This window comes from Ailuropoda melanoleuca, chromosome 11 (genome assembly GCF_002007445.2).
Source record: "Ailuropoda melanoleuca isolate Jingjing chromosome 11, ASM200744v2, whole genome shotgun sequence".
Classification (NCBI taxonomy): Eukaryota; Metazoa; Chordata; class Mammalia; order Carnivora; family Ursidae; genus Ailuropoda; species Ailuropoda melanoleuca.
Genome location: NC_048228.1, coordinates 90,839,683 through 90,855,438, shown reverse-complemented (window position 1 = coordinate 90,855,438; position 15,756 = coordinate 90,839,683). Strand labels below are relative to the sequence as shown.

The 15,756-nt window shown below is 43.1% G+C and overlaps 1 protein-coding gene and 2 long non-coding RNA genes across 3 annotated transcripts in view; 2 read left to right on the top strand and 1 right to left on the bottom strand.

Moving 5' to 3' along the window:
* Positions 1-1,842, top strand: part of LOC117804467 — a 2,341-nt gene extending 499 nt beyond the window's left edge. The window contains exons 2-3 of the long non-coding RNA XR_004628938.1: positions 7-601; positions 1,554-1,842. This is a non-coding gene — a long non-coding RNA (uncharacterized LOC117804467). The remainder of the gene's footprint in view (positions 1-6; positions 602-1,553) is intronic.
* LOC117804468 overlaps positions 1-4,910 on the bottom strand; it is a 6,004-nt gene extending 1,094 nt beyond the window's left edge. Inside the window, exons 1-3 of the long non-coding RNA XR_004628939.1 lie at positions 4,753-4,910; positions 3,968-4,045; positions 2,107-2,207 (exon numbers count right to left, since the gene is read on the bottom strand). This is a non-coding gene — a long non-coding RNA (uncharacterized LOC117804468). The remainder of the gene's footprint in view (positions 1-2,106; positions 2,208-3,967; positions 4,046-4,752) is intronic.
* A 121-nt stretch (positions 4,911-5,031) lies between these two features.
* Positions 5,032-15,756, top strand: part of ANAPC4 (anaphase promoting complex subunit 4) — a 35,256-nt gene continuing 24,531 nt past the window's right edge. The window contains exons 1-9 of the mRNA XM_034671999.1: positions 5,032-5,161; positions 5,253-5,391; positions 8,045-8,150; positions 10,041-10,173; positions 12,688-12,762; positions 12,903-12,929; positions 13,022-13,066; positions 13,714-13,798; positions 14,461-14,565. Coding sequence (XP_034527890.1) covers positions 5,263-5,391; positions 8,045-8,150; positions 10,041-10,173; positions 12,688-12,762; positions 12,903-12,929; positions 13,022-13,066; positions 13,714-13,798; positions 14,461-14,565 — 705 coding nt within the window. The 5' untranslated portion in view covers positions 5,032-5,161; positions 5,253-5,262. The remainder of the gene's footprint in view (positions 5,162-5,252; positions 5,392-8,044; positions 8,151-10,040; positions 10,174-12,687; positions 12,763-12,902; positions 12,930-13,021; positions 13,067-13,713; positions 13,799-14,460; positions 14,566-15,756) is intronic.

Below are 15,756 nucleotides of genomic sequence, written 5' to 3'. Positions count from 1 at the left end.
TCCAAGGTTATTTTAAAAAACAGGTTGATGTCTAGCCCCTTCAAAGTTATCTACAAAATACTGGGTATCTAGGAGAAGTTTGACTAATTTTTAAATAAAACCATAGCCCACAAAAGGCCCTGGTGTGATGCTATCTCCTTCATCATGTCCTTATTGGTGTCTCCACTGGATTAGTACATCTCTTGCCAGTGAAATAAAAATGTACGTGTTTGTGCATCTTCATTTCTCTTTCTTTTAAGGTACTTAAAGAGTGCCCTGTATTAGATCGACTTCTTTGTACTTACTTGCCCTGTACAGCTAGGAGCTCGTTGGTAGCAGGGGCCTGTGGACACCGTGGTGTGTGTTCACTAGCTGTGCCTTGTACACAGTGATGTCAGAGACAACCAGCTGCTGCCCCTGTGACTTCACTAATCCTCCCCACAACCCCGGGAAGCGGGCGGCCAGGCTGACACGCTTCCTCACCCGCCAAGTGGCAGCCGCTCGTAAATCGGGACTGAGTGAACAATCGGGACCTGGAAATGCTGTGTCATATACTGCTCGAGGTCTCAACACCCGAACTGTGCTACATGAGGAAGAGGCTACTACACTTAGAGCTGCCTAGGTAAGGAAAGCTTGCACAAACTGCCACGGAAAATCCACTTTCACTTATTTGAATGCCATTTTAAGTGGAACATTAGGACAGGGGTTAAATTAGTCCAGGGTCAGCCAAGAAGGTCATTGCCATCACGGGCAGATAAGATCTCGACAATTTGATTTCAGGCGATTGAGTATAAATGTTAAGTCAGCAAGACTGGGGGAAAAAAGCATCCAAAGTGAGTGAGCAGATCTCGGAGCTCTGAGAGGTGAGTTTTATCCCATTAGCTGGACAGTCACAAGATTCTCACACTAGTTGCTTAATACCACTGCAGACGAGANAAAAAAGCATCCAAAGTGAGTGAGCAGATCTCGGAGCTCTGAGAAGTGAGTTTTATCCCATTAGCTGGACAGTCACAAGATTCTCACACTAGTTGCTTAATACCACTGCAGACGAGAACTGTAACAGCTGCTGGTCTCTAAGAAACTGAGCCGAGGAGATGAGCCAGTTTCTTCACCTGTGCGTGTCGGGGCAAGGAGCAGGAGAACCCACAGAAATCAGACTGAACATTTTACATGCCTAACAGATAAAGGGCTTGCCTGTTAGCTTTACAATTAACGCACGAGCCAGGTAAATCCAAGAAAAGGAAAAGAAGCCTCTCCAATCTTCCCATCCAGAGATAACCACTGTCACAACTTCTGTGTACGTTCTCCGAAGATAAATTTTTGTATAAATAGCTATATAAACACTCTAAAATTTCCCCCACAGAAATGGAATTGGGAATACATACTATTTTGTAATCTTTTTCATAAACACCTGAACATCAGTTTATATTTACAACAATAGTATTATTCTTCAGTATGGGCATATTTTTAAAATCAATCTCTTATGGTTGGACATCTAAGTTGTTTGCATTTTTTCACTCTTGTAAACAACCCTATGCTAAACATACTTACGCCCAAATCTTTTGTTTCCTCAGGATAAATTTCTGTACATATAAGAAAGTACTGGGTCTGCAGCTCTTATTAGAACTTCTCCAGATTGGAATCACATGAGTCGGTCTCTGAATTTCTTTTGCAGAGACAAACAAAACACCCCGGGTTTAAACTCTGCCAGGACAGACCATCTCCCAAATGCCTTTTGCACTTAAAACTTGGGTATGGGGGCGCCTGGGTGGCACAGCGGTTAAGCGTCTGCCTTCGGCTCAGGGCGTGATCCCGACGTTATGGGATCGAGCCCCACATCAGGCTCCTCCGCTATGAGCCTGCTTCTTCCTCTCCCACTCCCCCTGCTTGTGTTCCCTCTCTCGCTGGCTGTCTCTCTCTCTGTCAAATAAATAAATAAAATCTTAAAAAAAAAAAATAAAACTTGGGTATGATTGTCATATTGAACAGTGTTGATCGGTTGCGTCCTCAGGATCTTTCCCATCCTCTCCATCGTGTGCCTGCCACGGGGTTTGGGAGAGAGAGGACTGACATCCTCTCCAGCTCTTAGGGAGGACTTTTTATTGAGCATAATTCCATACCCCTTACCTGTGTGTGACTGACTGCAGGTAGGCTCAGGATAGGGGTGGGTCTAATCACAGCAAAACTCAGGACTTCAGTCTTGTGATTGGTGAAGAGGTGTTCTCTCTCTGAATACAGATGCATGTAGATCAGTTGCTGTTGGTAGCTTTCCAGTGACCACATGGGGAGCCAGACTTATGATGATGTATACCCTGAGCTTGGTCCCTGATGACTCTTGGTTGCTGGATCTAGCCTGACCTGAAGTTAGCCCTACTTCAGGACTTATAATTTACATGGGCCCAATACATTGTAGTTATTACTTCTGCCACTTTAAGTTGGGATTTTTTGTTACCTAATAAAGGCAACCATGGTAGGGTGAGAGATTCTAACACCAATCTTCTACATTTATCTCTTTCTAGCAAATTCGGTCAATTTCTTATTTTGTATGTTTTCCTTATTTTATGACTTTGAAATAGACCTCTCAAAATAGCAGCCTCTCACATGGCCTATATTAGTCACATCCCATGTAGTTCCATCTTCCATTCTTGCATACAGTGATTCCCACATCTTTGCCCAGGGCCTGACTTTTCCCTTTCAGAACTGCCATTCCAGGTTCCTGTTGGTCATCCCAGATTTGCACACCACACCTCCACCTGAATATAGTCCTCACTCAGCTCCTTTGCTCTGGTCTGTTTCCATCCCTTCCCCTTCATACTTCTCTCATTACCTCTGTCCTAATCCAGCAACAACCATTTCTCTGTTCCCTGAGTCTACATACCCACATATCCCAACCTTAGTCTTGACTATTCCCTTGCTTTCATTCCCTCAATCCAATCAATAATCAGTTCTTAGTATTCTACTTCAGAAATGCCTGGAATTGCACCTCCCCCATACCCACCTGCCCATCTTCACACCTCCAGTCCTTCCTTTCTAACTCGTCATCACTCCTGTCACAAGAATTCAGGTCCTGAATAACCAATGAACCAGTGTGATGCAACCAACAATACACACCCCCCAATAAATCTTTTGACAGCTGCCTGGCCCTTCAAAATCCAACCCTATACCATTACAACACATGGAAAGATGCCATCAGCCTGGGCTAGCCCAAGGGGTGTAGTGGTCAAATAAACAGCCTAGCTACCAAAATGTTATTTCAAGAAAGCTAGTTCTTGCATTTTTTTTTTCAAGCACTAGGAAGAGGATATATAGCCCATGGAAATTCTTAAGAGTATTTTTCTCTTCCATTTCCCTCCCTCCCCCCAATTCATTTCTATCTCCTGCCCTTGCCTCCTTAAAAGACCTGGGCATTCTTCCCTTTTCCTCTTGATTCTGTGCCACAGAAGCCTAAGTAAACCAGTGTGCCAAAGCAGTGTTTTCCCTTAGAGAATGGGGAAGACAAAGAAAAGGAGTTAAGGCCTAAAATCTCCTTTGTGGGTCAGAGGGGAAAAGAAAAGGCTGGAAACACTGTGTTAGTGGCTACTTTGTCCTGTGGCTACTCTGGAAGATTTACAGTGCCCCTCAGTCCCACCAGTACACATGAGGTGCTATGGCCACATAAAATCATTTGCTGTTTCCTGGCCACACCTGGAACTCCACCCCTATGCTGTTTCCTGGGCTATAATACCTTCTGGGAAATTCTCTGCTGTGAATGCACTACTCTCTGTCTGGTAGCACCGAGTGCATACTCCTAACAGTCCTTCTCATGTGTTAGATGCATGTTCATATTCAGGATAAGTTTCAAGAAAATGGGCATTCAATTTCCGTAAGAATGTTAGGTGGATGGATGTTGCCCCCCCCCAGCATCCTGATTGTCCATTACTGCCACCCCAGAACATTAAATAATGCCTGAAAATGCATTTCATGAATAATAAAGCAAGTCCATTCTCACCTTAGAAATGTTGCCTCTGGAAGAATTCGCGGGTCATGCTAAATTGTTTGCAGCAAAGGCAAGGGGAAAAGCCTCTCTCTTGAAAGGGGAACAGGGTAGGCATCAGGTAAGAAGAGTGCCACCAACTAGTGGCCCGAGTATTTGCCACTGAATGAATGAATCTGCCTCTGACACCTACTTCCCAGGGACTAGATCCAGACAGAGGGCAAGAATGTGGGTCTTGTTAAACTTGAAGTTTCTACCACTTCTTTCTCCTTTGAATAAGTGAAAGGCAGATGGTGTTCTACTGTAGATTTTAAGTTCAGGGATCAGAGGATGATATGGTCACCTTCTCTTCACTGGGGGAATAACTTGTGTGAACTTTTGAACATGCTAACATTTAAATTTGTCCTGCATGAAGCAGCATCTTACATGTTGGCCAAGCTGAACAGTAGCCTTTTAGGGCAGAGCCCAGGCTCCGTGCATTTGTGTAGCCTAGATTCTCTCGGATTCTTTCTCCTAGTAGACCCTCAGTCAGCTGTAGGATAAATCCTGGACGAGCCCACAGCCCTCATTACGGTGGGGCTGCTACTACCAATGAGTTGTTGAGGCTTAATGGGATCAAGATAGTTGCCTACTCGGAGGTTTTGGAGCAGGGCCCTCCCACCTAGAGAGTTAATAAATACTGGGTCGCATTCTTTATCAAGCCTCTTTAAACCGATCTGGGGTGCTCCCTGGGCGGGGGAGGGGTTTAAAAAATAAATCTCTCCAGGTGATTCTACTGAGCAACTGGGGCTGTTAATTACCTGTTTGGAGGCGGCCAAGGGAGGCCCCAGCCGATCAGGACCTAGTATTTGCGTTCCTTTTCTTTTCCTCCCCACAGTCTCTAGGGCCTCACCCCCAAACCTATACTGGCCCAGCGACGCCCTGGCAGCGAATTTCCGGGAAAACGAACGAGGCCGGCGAAGGCGCGCACACACGTGGGGCCACGCCTTACTTACAGGCGGTCATGCGGCCTCGGGAACGCCCGCGCGCCCCCGCCCGCGCGCCCCCGCCCGCGCCGTCTGGTCCTCTCGCGAGGAAGTCCGGGCGCCGGAAGTGCCTGCAGCGCGGGGCGACGGGCGGGGGGGGGCGGTGTGGAGGTTCGGGCGCGCGGCGGGTGGAGGTAGGGAGAGGCCACCCGGGCCGCGTGAACCGCGGAGAGGGGTCTCGCAGGTACTGCCGGGGTCAGAGCTCTTCTGGGACGGCCGGGGGCGTGGTGGCCGCGGGAGGCCCCTGCCGGTCTCCGACTGGGGTGTCATTGCAGGGCCGCCCCCATGTTGCGTTTTCCGACCTGTTTCCCGTCCTTCCGGGTGGTGGGAGAGAAGCAGCTGCCGCAGGAGATCATTTTCCTGGTCTGGTCACCCAAGCGGGATCTCATCGCTTTGGCCAACACGGCGGGCGAGGTGAGTGAGCCCGACCGGACAGCGAGTGCGTTGCAGCCTGGCCCAGCCTCAGTTTCCCCTTTTGTGGACTCGCTGGGCCTCCTGTGGACCCCGTATTTCGTGGCGAAAACATTTTTCACACAGCATAGTCGCACAGCCCTGCATTCCCCAAGTCTCTTTTACTCATTTGTTAAGTGGACTTTTTAAAAGCCCGTAATGTGTCGCTCATCAGCTAGACATAGTAGTAGATCCACAGACCCTGCCCTAAATTTGCTTAGGGTTTCCTAACGGAAGGAAGATGAGTTATTGTCAAACCGGAGCTGCGAATGGGCATGCAGGTAGCTGCCACAGAGGGTAGGTTAAAAAATCTAGAATCTCTTGTCCCAGTTTCCTGCTACGGATTGGATCGCTACCCCCTTTTAAAAATACCTTTACGTTTTGCGAAGGAGTGATGCTTCCCTGGGTTCCTGACGGCGTGTACGTGAGTGTTGTCACTTAGCGTTTCTAGTTCATACCACGCTAGGCTTCATCAAGTGTACCCGCGGCATCTACCTTGCTCCTGAGAATCCTGGTTACCTGCTAACCATGTTGTGAGGAACCCTTCAGCTCTGCGTCTTTCCTCCTTTGGCCTTTGGGCAGGTTTCCTGAGAGTAACCTGGCCAGGTGAGAGTCGTATTGTGTGCAGACTGGCTTGGACTCCAGGTGGTAAGGAATACTTAGCAGCCTGCCAAGCTGCATCCCTATGTTGACTGCTAATAACTTCTCACCAGGCATTGATGTCTCCTTTCTCAAGGCCCTCTGTGATGTCTTCTGGTCCCTTTTCTTTGCCACTGGGACTTGGAACTCCTCATGCTCTAGAGAAGAGAGTGGCAGCAGCAGGAAGGAAGGGAGAGAATGGGACATCGCTGGGATTAGATGCGTGGATGTAATAGTGGGCACTTGTTTTCATTTCCTCAGTGAAGAAGAAAGAATGCTGTCTAGGAGTGAGGGTGGAGAAGAAAATACTGGAAGTTTGAGGAGAAAGGAGGAGTATGAAAAGCTGACAAGGCAGGCGGCTGGGGAGACTTAATAAGATTGCTGGTCAGTGTTAAGATCCACGGGAGGTTAGTGGCTTCGTAGTTTGAGGGAATCTAGTGAGCATGGCTGTGTCTCTGCTCTTCCGTTCAGCTGGGCGGGTGTAGGCATCGTTGTTTGCAAATGTGACGGAGCAAGAGAGATGCAAGGGGGTTAAAGTTGCATGTCAGAGGAGCGGTGGTAATGATGATCCTGGATTCTAACATGATTAAGTATGGAAGTGGGGGGCGTGTGTGAGTGAGGGACAAGGAGTAGGTGGAATCAGTGGGTTGTAGGACTTGGTGAGGTTGAAGAATTGAAGTTGGGTATTAGTGGGGGATGAGCTAGAGGATAGAGGCAGTGGTGGAAAGGGGGAGGTTTGAAACATCATGGCAGCACTTGTAACTGTAAGGACTAAGTCAAGGGCATGACCCTGGGAGTGACTGAGGTGAGTAGAAGACATGATCATTGGAAGAAAGGTAGTTGAGAACTGAAAAGCCAGGACATTGTAGCTCTTGAAATCAAAGCATGAGTGAGCCAGATAGGAGTCCAGATCTTCCAGGAATGAGGGGAATGGCCTAAGGGTCTTTAGGGAATTGCAGTTAAGAGGGGGAGTGGGTGGTATTGGGTAACTGCATATAATTCAGAGAGGATTTTAAGAGAAGATAAGTCATCTGAAGTGGCATCGGGGATCAAGGAGGAAACCTCCTTCATTCATCTCCTGGCGCAGTAGAATGGGGAACATGGGATGCAGCATGGCTCTCACCTGAGACTCCTGCCGGAAAGCAGTGTCTTTGGGTGAGAAGCACATTTTAGAGAAGAGAAGGAAGATATGAGCATCTTGATGATACCTGACCATGAATTTCAGAGGGCACAGAAGAAAGGTTTTGGAAGTAAGGAATGGCAGAGATGGGCTCAGAAAAGAGCAGTGCGTCTAGATTCCTTGGGAGTCCTGGCTCCCTGTAGGGGGCCGATGTACCAGGAGTGAAGAGTGCTGTGAGCTAAGAGCGGGAGAGGTGAAGCTGTGAGTGTGGGGACCTAAGACGGTGTGGAAGGGTCTGCAGGGGTGCATGCCGTTCCTTATTTCAATGGCTGTATAGAGGATGGAGTAGGGACAGCCTTATTTTTGAATCAGAAGGAGGTCTGGGGCACATCTTGACCCTGGGAATTTTCCCGTGTGGAAGTGGAAGTTTAGAATGGCCAAGGGACTTGTCCAAGATCTATGGCCAGTAAGCGACACAGGTGCAATTCCATCCCAGGGTGTCTGATTCCAAGTTTGGTGTTCTTTGACTATTACAGTTACTTTTCTAGTGCCGTTTATGTTCTTTATTTCTTTTTCTGTCATGATCTTGGACAACTTATTTCTTTCTAAAAGATGAGTCTCTTTGTTGATACAGAAGATAGGAAAATGTGTAGCGTACAGGGTTAAATTAGGTCTTGTTTCACCCATCTCTTTGAGTATACCTTCAGTTCATTCAGACCTTGTTGTCTTCTAATTTCTTCTGATAGCTAAATGTCATGCTTGAGACTATTTTTAAAGATTTTATAGCGAGGATCTAGGTTTATTTCAGTTTTGGAAATGGATTTTTTATTTTTTGTGATTATATCTGTTTTGTCTTAGGTTTTACTTCATCGACTTGCAAGTTTTCATCGAGTTTGGAGTTTTCCACCAAATGAAAATACAGGAAAGGAAGTGACCTGTCTGGCTTGGAGACCAGATGGCAAACGTAATGATAGTATTCTTTGAAAATACATTATTATTGGGGTGCCTGGGTGGCTCAGTCGGTTAAGCATCTGCCTTCGGCTCAGGTCATGATCTTAGGGTCCTGGGATCAAGCCCCACGTTGGGCTCCCTGCTCAACAGGGAGTCTGCTGCTCCCCCCTCCCTCTGCAGCTCCCCTTGCTTGTGCTCGCTCTCGCTCTCTCTCTCTGTGTCAAATAAATAAATAAAATCTTTTAAAAAGAAATGTTTAAAAAAAATACAGTATTATTACTGTTCACAAAAAAGTATTTTGTAAAAAAGAATTTATTGTTCTTATTATATTCTTATTATATACCAAATAACAATTTGGGAACTTTGATTTTTGGAAACTTTAAAGTGTTTTCATAGAGCTGAGATTAACTTTACTATGTTGCTTCTTGGCCGAGATCTCTCTCAAATGAAATTTGACTTCTTGGCAAAGGTAAGGCTAAAATCAAATCTGATGGGATATATAAAATACTTAGGCTTTGCTCTTGGCGCTGTCTTGTCCTGCACTGATGGCCCCCGCTCCATCTACCATTCACTAGTCTGTTCAGTACCATTTTGTTCTTTTTCTCCCCAAAATGTACGTTAGCATTAAATGTGTAGCTCATAACTATTCTCTCGGCACAAATGCTTGCCTCACCTGAAGGACTATCAGCTCTGACCCCATTTCTTCCTCTTTCTCCTCATGCCCTTTAAATTTGTAGCTTTTACGGCTTTGATGACTGAACTCTGTCCTTCCACCTATTGTTTTTACAAATGACAGTCGTGATTTGAGCTCCTGTACACATAGAGTCAATACAGTAAAATGCTGTCAATTACACAGCTTAAAGTTCATCTGTTATCATTGGCGCTTTAAGGAAAACGGAATCATTTTTGTAAAATGATACGTACTCCTTATTGCTTAATTTTTTTCTAGTAAAACACCCTGAAGCCCTCATCTGTCTGTACTCAATTTGTTCAGCTCTCATTTTATCTTTTAGTTAAAAAAAAAAAGGGTATTTGTAAAATTAGAGGACTTTTATAAGTAACATTATGAGATCCTGCACTTTTCATCCCAAACCACCAGAATCTCAAAAACGAATCATGAAAGTCCATGTGTGTTGAAATGTATATAAGTAGATGAATTTTTTATCATTAAAAAAATATGCCTTGTGTTTTTGGGACAGTGAAATAAGGGTTTTTAGGTAATGATTATTTCAAGATTGCTTTAAATTGTTTTGAAGAAGAGGAGATGTGGATTGCCTCACATCCTGCAGAATTTTGTGTGTTGGTATACAGTGAAATGCATAGCCCTCTACTTAGAAATTCTTAAAGTTGATGTGTTAGGAAGCTGTTCATGACTTACGTGAAAAAACTGTACTAGATAATTCAGCCACAGCGAAAGGAAGAAGACTCATCAGCATTTGACGGTCTCGTTTCCCATTAAGGGTTAGGCACAAAAGGGAATACTGAACCTTCTAAGAACCAAGCAGGTGGAATCACGTCCCACCATTTAGGCACGTTCACGAGACCAGCCTGGCTTGGTGATAGGATATTATTGTCTGTCTCTTGAGACCTGTTCTGTATTTCTGCTTGGAAGCAGGGCTCCAGCCAGAGGCTTCAATGTGTAAGATGTTAAGTGCAGTACACAAGAAAGTAGGTCGCTCATGAGAGTTCGAGCCTTTGAAAATAAGCTCAGGTGACAGTATAACTACATGTAAAGATATCTTTCCATTTTTAAAAATATTACTTAAAGGAAGGATTTTTAGGTTAAATGATTTCTATGATTATGATGCATTTAAAATAGTAAAACTGGGCAAGAAGTGAAATTAGCTGTTTTGTTTTCTGTAATGTTACAGGAATTTGTCCTGATTGTCTCTTCTTGTTTCAGTTTTGGCCTTTGCTCTTGCTGACACCAAGAAAATCGTTCTGTGTGATGTAGAGAAACCTGAAAGCTTGCACTCCTTCTCTGTGGAAGCCCCAGTGTCCTGTATGCACTGGATGGAAGTGACTGCAGAAAGCAGGTAGAGGAGTAGAAGGAGGACTCCCGCAGCCATGGTGGGACAGTCGTGCACTTCCGGGATCAAAACAGACACTGGGGAGGATCTGAGTGTTGGGCATGGGCACATTGCATTTAACTCTGGGTTTTCAGTTTATCGGGATGAAATTTTGTAATGCTTTGTTAGATTTTTTTTTTCTTCTGAAAAAAATCTGTTTTCTTTATTGAAGCAATAATGTCTGCAAGGCTAAGGTTTTTCTTTGCTTTTTTATTTTTAGTAGTTAAGATCAGTGATTTGTACTTTCTTTATTATTTATTTTTTATTTATTTATTTATTTATTTTTAACTTAAATTTTAGGTAGTTAACAGTGCAATATTAGTTTCTGGAGTAGAATTCAGTGATTCATCACTTACATCCCGCACCCAGTGCTCATCACAAGCAGCCCCCTCATGTCCGTCACCCATTCAGCCCATCCCCCATCCACCTCCTTCCATCAGCCTTCTCTCTGTTCTCTGTTGTTAAGAGTCTTTTATGGCTTGTTTCCCTCTCTTCTTTTTTCTTTTCCCTCCTTCCCATGTGTCCATGTTTTCTACCATGTGTGTGTGAGATCCTATGGTAGTGATTTCTACTTTCAAGTAATAGAAATTAAAATCACTGATTAGCAAATTGAGGGGTTTTTTTTCCTTTTTGCCACCTGTTTCTTTTGGAGCTTTGGGGTTTTTCTTGGATGTTAGTAAATATCCTCAGAGTACAGAAAGTACCAAGTTGAGCACTCTGGGTTTTTTAGTTTTTGTTTGGTTTGTTTAAAGATTTTATTTATTTGAGAGAGAGAGATAGCAAGCTTGAGCAGGGGGAGGGGCTGAGGGAGAAGCAGATTCCTCCGCTGAGCAGAGAGCCCAATGTGGGGGCTCAATGCCAGGACTCTGGGATCATGACCTGAGCCAAAGGTAGACACTTAACTGACTGAGCCACCCAGGTGTCCCGGAGCACTTTGTTTTGATGCTGAACGAGTTCTTTCTGTGTCTGTGGTCCTGATAGCTTCCTGGTCTCATGAAAATAACTTTGCCTTCGACTACATTCAAGTCATATACCAGGTTTGCAGTCACTAAAGGATGAGTGGGTTTAGCTAATACTGAAAATAAAAGGTGTATTGTTTTGGTTTTTTTGAGGAAATGTGATAGTTTCTTACCCATAGTTTTTCCTTTCTAATAAAGTTTTAAGTTAATTTCAAATTAACTAAAGGGGGAGTCTATAAAAAGTTGAATAATAAGGATCTCACCCAGTGTTTGAAATTCACTATAGATAAAACATTTATCTATATTTAATGCATCATCAGATAATCCAGAGTTGCAAAAGGTCATGTGACTTTATCAATACTTAGAGGAGCAGAGTATACCATGTCATTTCTACCCCATTCCAGGTACCTGCTAAGTCTCTCCCTAACATACTTCCTACTGATAGTTTAGAAATACAATGTGGGGATTCCAGGATCTCTCAGGACCCCTAGTTTGTGTTAAAGTGGAGGGGAAAATGCGTGCCAAGTCACCACTTTTTCACCTTTCCACTCATTTATTACCACCCTTATTTGGAGGTAGAATTGAGAAGAGAATAAGCAAGACTATTTCAAAATGTGTGGTGTCATCTTAGATACCTGCCGGGTTGTCAAATCCCCAAATGTATATAAGCTATAGAACCCACAGTTAAATGATATAATAACTGCAGTGTTCTCTAAAACCCATTCATCCTTAGTACTCACATATGTTTAGTGTTGGTTCTTAGATGAGAGTTAAAAAATCATAAATTAAGTGTCTGCCTTCAGCTCAGGTCATGATCCTGGGGTCCTGGGATTGAGCCGTGTGTCGGGCTCCTTGCTTAGCAAGGAGTCTGCTTCTCCATTTTCCTGTACCCCTTCCCCTACTCATGCTCTTCTCTCTCAAATAAATAAAATCTTTTAAAAAAAAAATCCTAAATTCTTAGTATCTCATACTGAGTACATAGAGAAAATTGTTTATTTTTTTTAAAAACATTTTACTTATTTATTTGACAGAGAGACAGCCAGCGAGAGAGGGAACACAAGCAGGGGGAGTGGGAGAGGAAGAAGCAGGCTCCCAGCAGAGCAGGGAGCCCGATGTGGGGCTCAATCCCAGGACTCTGGGATCATGCCCTGGGCTGAAGGCAGAAGCTTAACGACTGAGCCACCCACGTGCCCCGAGAAAATTATTTATTAATATTTGTTCCTCTAAGTATGAAGTGGCTGGGTTTCCCCCTCCCCCAGAAACAAAGCCCCTTGTAAATGAAGAATTTCCTATTTTTCTTTTTGTGATTGTTATGACTGTTATAACAGTAACATATGTATAGTTATATGTTTATATATAATATTAAAATGGTAATAGTGTAATAGTAAAATATGTGTGGCATCTGTTTACTTGGTAATGCATATAATGTAAAACTGGGCAATTTTTTAAAAAAAGTATTTTTTAATGGAAAGACAAGTAAAATCTTTGGTGTTTTTATAATACCTCTTCTTTTTCTTTTCAGTGTTCTAACATCCTTTTATAATGCCGAGGATGAATCAAATCTCCTCTTACCTAAACTACCTACCCTGCCAAAAAAGTAAGTATCAGAGTTTAATTTCATTGGAATTCATCTTGCAGATTTCTCTTTCCTTTACCTTTAACACTGTGATGATTTTCTCATGTACTTGAAAAAATATATTTCTTTTGCTTTTTACACTAGTCTCTGTTTTTCTCTAGTTACAGCAACACCTCAAAAATTTTTAGGTAAGATATGCCTTTTTTGTTTTCAAGTAAAATAATCTTTTATTAGTTGAAAGATGTGGTTGAATGGTAACCCGATTATTTTTACATTTTAGTGAAGAAAATTCTGATGAAATTATTAAGCTTTTGGGAGATGTCAGGTAAATCTTGCAAATATCAAGTCTAATTTCTTAAAGTTGATGTTTGATATTTGAGACAGAGTTCAGAGTTTCAAGAGCAGTTCCTTTATGTGTCATGTTATTTCCCTGCTGACAAACACCGTGGAACAACACACAGACATTAGTAGCTTTTATTGACTTGTTTTTATTGTACGGTCTTTGATTGTGTCAAGTTCAAAAATACTGTAATGTCCCTTTATTTATTTTAATAAGAAGTAAAGGAGGATAGATGTTACTAGAGTTTCTAATGTTTAAATAAATATTTCAAGTTTTTTAAGCCTTTTTAATGCATTTAGCATCAGAGCCGTGAAACAACTGATGGCACATTGTCTTAGCTGGAAAAAGGATTGTGTTACTGAGAATATAAATACAGTGGTTGTTAAAGTACTGTACCTTTATTTTACTATAAACCAATGTTTTTTAGGCTAGAGCAAATTTCTGTTCCTTTGAGAAAAGGAAGAAGCCCCGTGTGATTGAATATTGAGTGTTGGTGAATTTGTTTGGGGTTTCAGTTTCCCCGCAGGGGAGCCTTAGTATGCAGATTATCTGAGAGCAAGAACAGTTTATATCTTGGTTTAAGAACTCAGTCTTCTCTGTTGTCCTCAGCTTGTTACATTCCTTTTAATTAGGCTTAATATTCTTGTCCTCGGAGGAAGCTCTGGATTTATTGAGCTTTATGCGTATGGAATGTTCAAAATTGCTCGAGTCACGGGGGTAAGTTTTCCTTTAAAATTTTCAACATCATTTCTCTTAGAATACATCACCCAGAATATACCAGCTAACTTATTAATGGAAAAAAACAAAACAGAACAGTAGGGGTTTTTTTTCTCAGTTATTCATTTTTAAATGTTAAGAGGATAATTTTCTTACGAAGATGAAATAGTGGTGATATGGTATCTAGGAAGATCAGGTAGTATTAGTGGAGTTAGTTAAGTTTTTCTTAACAAAAAGATTGATATGATGCACTTGATTATGATTCAGTGTTTTTCTCGCCTGTAGTCAGAGCGAGAGCTACAGTTCATGAGTGGAATGTGACAGACGTCATGAGAAGGGATCTGCTTAGTACCAGATCTGTCGTGGTTGCTGTCTCGGTCTTCGCCACAGCTTTTCCGTCCTGTTCTTGCCATTCCTGAGGGGGAGAGAATATATTGTAGGCTCTCCAGCACTTGATTTGGGACCCTTGATGGAGGGGTGTGTGTCCATGAGGGGTGTGGGCTGGGGGGACACACACCTTCTCTCTCCTGCACATGCTCAGAAAGGGTCAGGCATGTGTGTTTCTGCTTTAGAGGGTGCTGTGAGTTCCTGTTGCCTGTGTTGTAAGCAGATGCAGGCTAGCAGTAATATGAAATAGACCAGGGCGTTTGACTCTTCCGCAGATCGTTGGTACTTGCCTTGCACTGTGTTTATCCAGTGATTTGAAATCATTATCAGTGGTCACAGAGGTTTCTGCGGGCGGTGCTTCGGAGGTCTCCTACTTCCAGGTAAGTGTGAAAACCTGGTAGCAGCAGACAGTTAATACATTTTTTTAAGGTTTTTTTTTTTTTTTTAAAGATTTTATTTATGCGACAGAGATAGAGACAGCCAGCGAGAGAGGGAACACAAGCAGGGGGAGTGGGAGAGGAAGAAGCAGGCTCATAGCGGAGGAACCTGATATGGGGCTCCATCCCATAACGCCGGGATCACGCCCTGAGCCGAAGGCAGACGCTTAACCGCCGTGCCACCCAGGCACCCCTTTTTTAAGGTTTTATAAGTTTTTATTATCCTTATCTTTGGATTCTAATGGTTATTAAAACAAAGGGAAAAAACCCCAACTTGGAGCTTCTAAACCTCATATATAAAATTGTAATTACCTTAGTGAACACTTTTATTATTCCCAAGGCCCCGTAGAGTTTTCATAAAAACAGTGTTTTGATAGTTTATTAATGACCGGCCATGTTAATTCATTGCTATACCAGTTTATCTTTGTACCAAGTATGTTTTTTTTTTTTTTTTAAGATTTATTTATTTATTTGAGAGAGACCGTGTGAGCAGGGGGTGGGAGAGAGGGGGAGGGAGCGAGACTCCCAAGCAGATTCTGTGCTGAGTGCAGAGCCTGTCACGTGACTCCATCTCACCACCCGTGAGATCATGACCTGAGCCGAAACCGAGTGTCAGACACCTAACTGACTGAGCCACCCAGGCACCCCTTCTATCAAGTGTGTTCTTAGGACTCTGATCCTAATAATAATAAAAGTTAGTATTTATTAGTTGTTTAATATGTGCCAAGTACTGAGTGATTCAGTATAATTCATTTGAATCCTCACAGCAACCTAATAGGTAGGTTCTATTAGATCAGTAGAAACTGCAGAACTTGCTTGGTTTCACTCATGGAAGTGATGCTGGCAGTGTGGCTCAAGGTCAGTGCCCTTAACCAACACATTGCCTCTGGGGTAAGATGATCACTTAATGTTGGGAAAAACCTTTTGTGCTGTATGCTGTTCATATTGTAGATTGTGGAAACCGTGTGGGCTCCTACGGAGTATTTAGATTGTAGTCTTGCCTTTAAGAAAGTCTTCCCTAGATGAATTTTTTTTTTTTAAGATTTTGTTTTTAAGTAATCTCTACGCCCAGCGTAGGGCTCAGACTCACAATCCCAACATCAAGAGTTGCACACCACCAACCGAGCCAGCCAG